Source organism: Austrofundulus limnaeus, unplaced genomic scaffold, assembly GCF_001266775.1.
Source record: "Austrofundulus limnaeus strain Quisiro unplaced genomic scaffold, Austrofundulus_limnaeus-1.0 Scaffold74, whole genome shotgun sequence".
NCBI classification, from domain to species: domain Eukaryota; kingdom Metazoa; phylum Chordata; class Actinopteri; order Cyprinodontiformes; family Rivulidae; genus Austrofundulus; species Austrofundulus limnaeus.
Genome location: NW_013952476.1, coordinates 586,080 through 588,548, shown reverse-complemented (window position 1 = coordinate 588,548; position 2,469 = coordinate 586,080). Strand labels below are relative to the sequence as shown.

General features: G+C 34.4%; 1 protein-coding gene across 1 annotated transcript in view; it reads right to left on the bottom strand.

Moving 5' to 3' along the window:
- The window catches only part of LOC106519258 (sperm-associated antigen 1), a 33,023-nt gene extending 31,656 nt beyond the window's left edge, over positions 1–1,367 (bottom strand). Inside the window, exon 1 of the mRNA XM_014010838.1 lies at positions 1,174–1,367. Coding sequence (XP_013866292.1) covers positions 1,174–1,355 — 182 coding nt within the window. The 5' untranslated portion in view covers positions 1,356–1,367. The remainder of the gene's footprint in view (positions 1–1,173) is intronic.
- Positions 1,368–2,469: the final 1,102 nt, after the last annotated feature.

Genomic DNA, 2,469 nt, shown 5'->3' with positions numbered 1-2,469 from the left:
GGGAAACACTGGTCTAGTTGCTAATTCAAAATTTTTCAACTTTAACATTTTTATTTAACATTATACTTGAGTTGATACTTCTATTTCCAAAAAAAATATTTTTAAACCCTAGTATCTATACTTCTACATAAGTGATGAATGTGAATACTTTTGACACCTCTGACACTGACTGACTACAGAGAAAACTTAATTTCAGTAGATGTCTATGAAATAATTTTATAATATATAATGTATAAATATTCCATCCATCTATCCATCCATCCATCCATCCATCCATCCATCCATTTTCTGTCCATGTTTCTTCCTTTCAGGATCGCGTGGGTCACTGGTGTCCATTTCCAGCAGTCACAGTGCGAGGGGCGGGGTACACCCTGGACAGGTCCCAAGTCCATCACAGGGCCACATATAGAGACAAACGAGACAAACAACCATTCACTCTCTCACACCTAGGGATAATTTAGAGTTATCAATTAACCTAACAGTCATGTTTTTGGTCTGTGGGAGGAAGCCGGAGTACCCGGAGAGAACCCACGCATGCACGGAGAAAACATGCAAACTCTACCCAGAAAGATCCCCGGGTCGGGATTTGAACCAGCGACCTTCTTGCTGAGAAGCATCAGCTCCATTTATTATTTTCCTGTTTCACAGATTGCAACAGAAAGCAGGAATCAGTCTTAATTTTACTTCCTTACAAATGGATCTAGTTGATCATATTCAAACTTTAATGCAAGCATCACTTGATAAAACTGGCCTTCTAAAAAAGAGTCATCAGTTGGCTGGCGCTGGCTCCTTGTTTAAAATCAGAGCTGCACATCTTAAAATAAACAACTGGAAAACAGGTGAGAAAAAGCTGATCCATTCACAATTTTATTGAATCTAGAGAGGTAGCCTGCTAACATACAAGACATATCTTTACAAATCCAGACTGACTCAGTCTACTTTTAGACCAGTCTTCAGGGCTGGCTTGGGTTTCYTGAGTTATCCAGTGGTAGGTCAAACTGGCCASATTTCATCACTCAGCAGCTGTCTTTACTCGCTCATTATTGAAAACCATTAAAATAAAAATAAAGGTTTTCCTCCACACCAAGAGTAAAAAAATGTTAATTGGTTGAGAATGCTGTAGTTTTCATACAAAACTCTCTGTTACCTTTAAACTTAGTRTAAAACACTTACCTGAGTACTCTCAATATCTTCTCCAAGTATTTTACATCTTTGCATTTGTCAATGTAATCGTAATCCAGGTGCTCCACAGGGACCTTCACACAGGGGTCAGAGGYTGAGCCTTGACTGTCTGTACCCGTCTCTGTGTTTGTACTCATCGTAGCTGAGAAGAAAGTGTCACTGTCCTCCATCATCAGGGAGAAATAGCTCAAGAAATAACATTTGAATGATGAGTGGTAAATGACACAGCTGAAACCTTTTGTAGAAACTGGGCTATTAAAGCAGTAGCCAACACTTGCAAAAAGCCAAAAACAGAAAAGGGTTAGTTAAAAACTAAAAATAGCAAAAGGATTGCTAAAAGTATCAAAATGTCAGCTGAAAGCTGAAAAAGCAAAAGACTAGCTTCAGGCTAACAGTGAAAATGGCTAAATTAAAWCTAAAACTATCAAAATGTCAGCAAAAAGATAAATATATAAAAATGCTCATTAAAAGCTAAATGAATCAAAAAGTTTGCTAAAAGTACCAAAAATAGTCAAAAGCTAAGACTACAAAACTGTCAAGTAAAAACTAAAATAGCAAAAGACTAGCTAAAGTTCAAGGATAACTAAAAACTAAAAWGTATTAAAAGGTAAAAAACTAAAAGAACAAAAGGTTAGCTGAAGGCTAACACTAAAAAAAAATGTATCATAATGTATACTGAAAGTTAAATGTAAATAAAGACATACTAACTAAAGCTAAAAGTATAAAAATACTAGTTAAAAGCTAACGGTAATTATTTTGSTAAAATTATCAAAACTTATCTAACACCTAAAAGTAACAACAGGTTAACAAGAAGCTAAAATTAGCAAAATGCTAACTAAATGTAGCTAAAGGTTAATAGAAGCTAAAAGTAGCATAATTGTCATTACAAAATGAAAKTAGGCTAGCATAAGAAAATAAAAAAGAAGTATTCTGAGATCTGTCTAAATTTATTTTAATCCACGCTTCAAAGAAAACAATGTTGTTTTAAGGAACTGAGAGATTTCTTAATGTATTTCTAAGGGAAATAAAATGTGAAAAGTGCAAAACCCAGAAAAAGAATCTATTTCCTGAATGAGCTAAGCGTTTTAGCTAAAATGAGTAATGTAGACATACGCATAGTTTAAATTAAAAAAAAAGTCTGAAGAAGCAAACCCATCTAGAAAAAATAAATCGTAGCCTACTAACTGGTAAACTTGGTTCCCTCGCTTGATAAATAACAAAAAATATAACAATAAAAATGCTATTTCTTGAAGGTAAAGCTAAATTTTTAATTATACTCACAGTGTC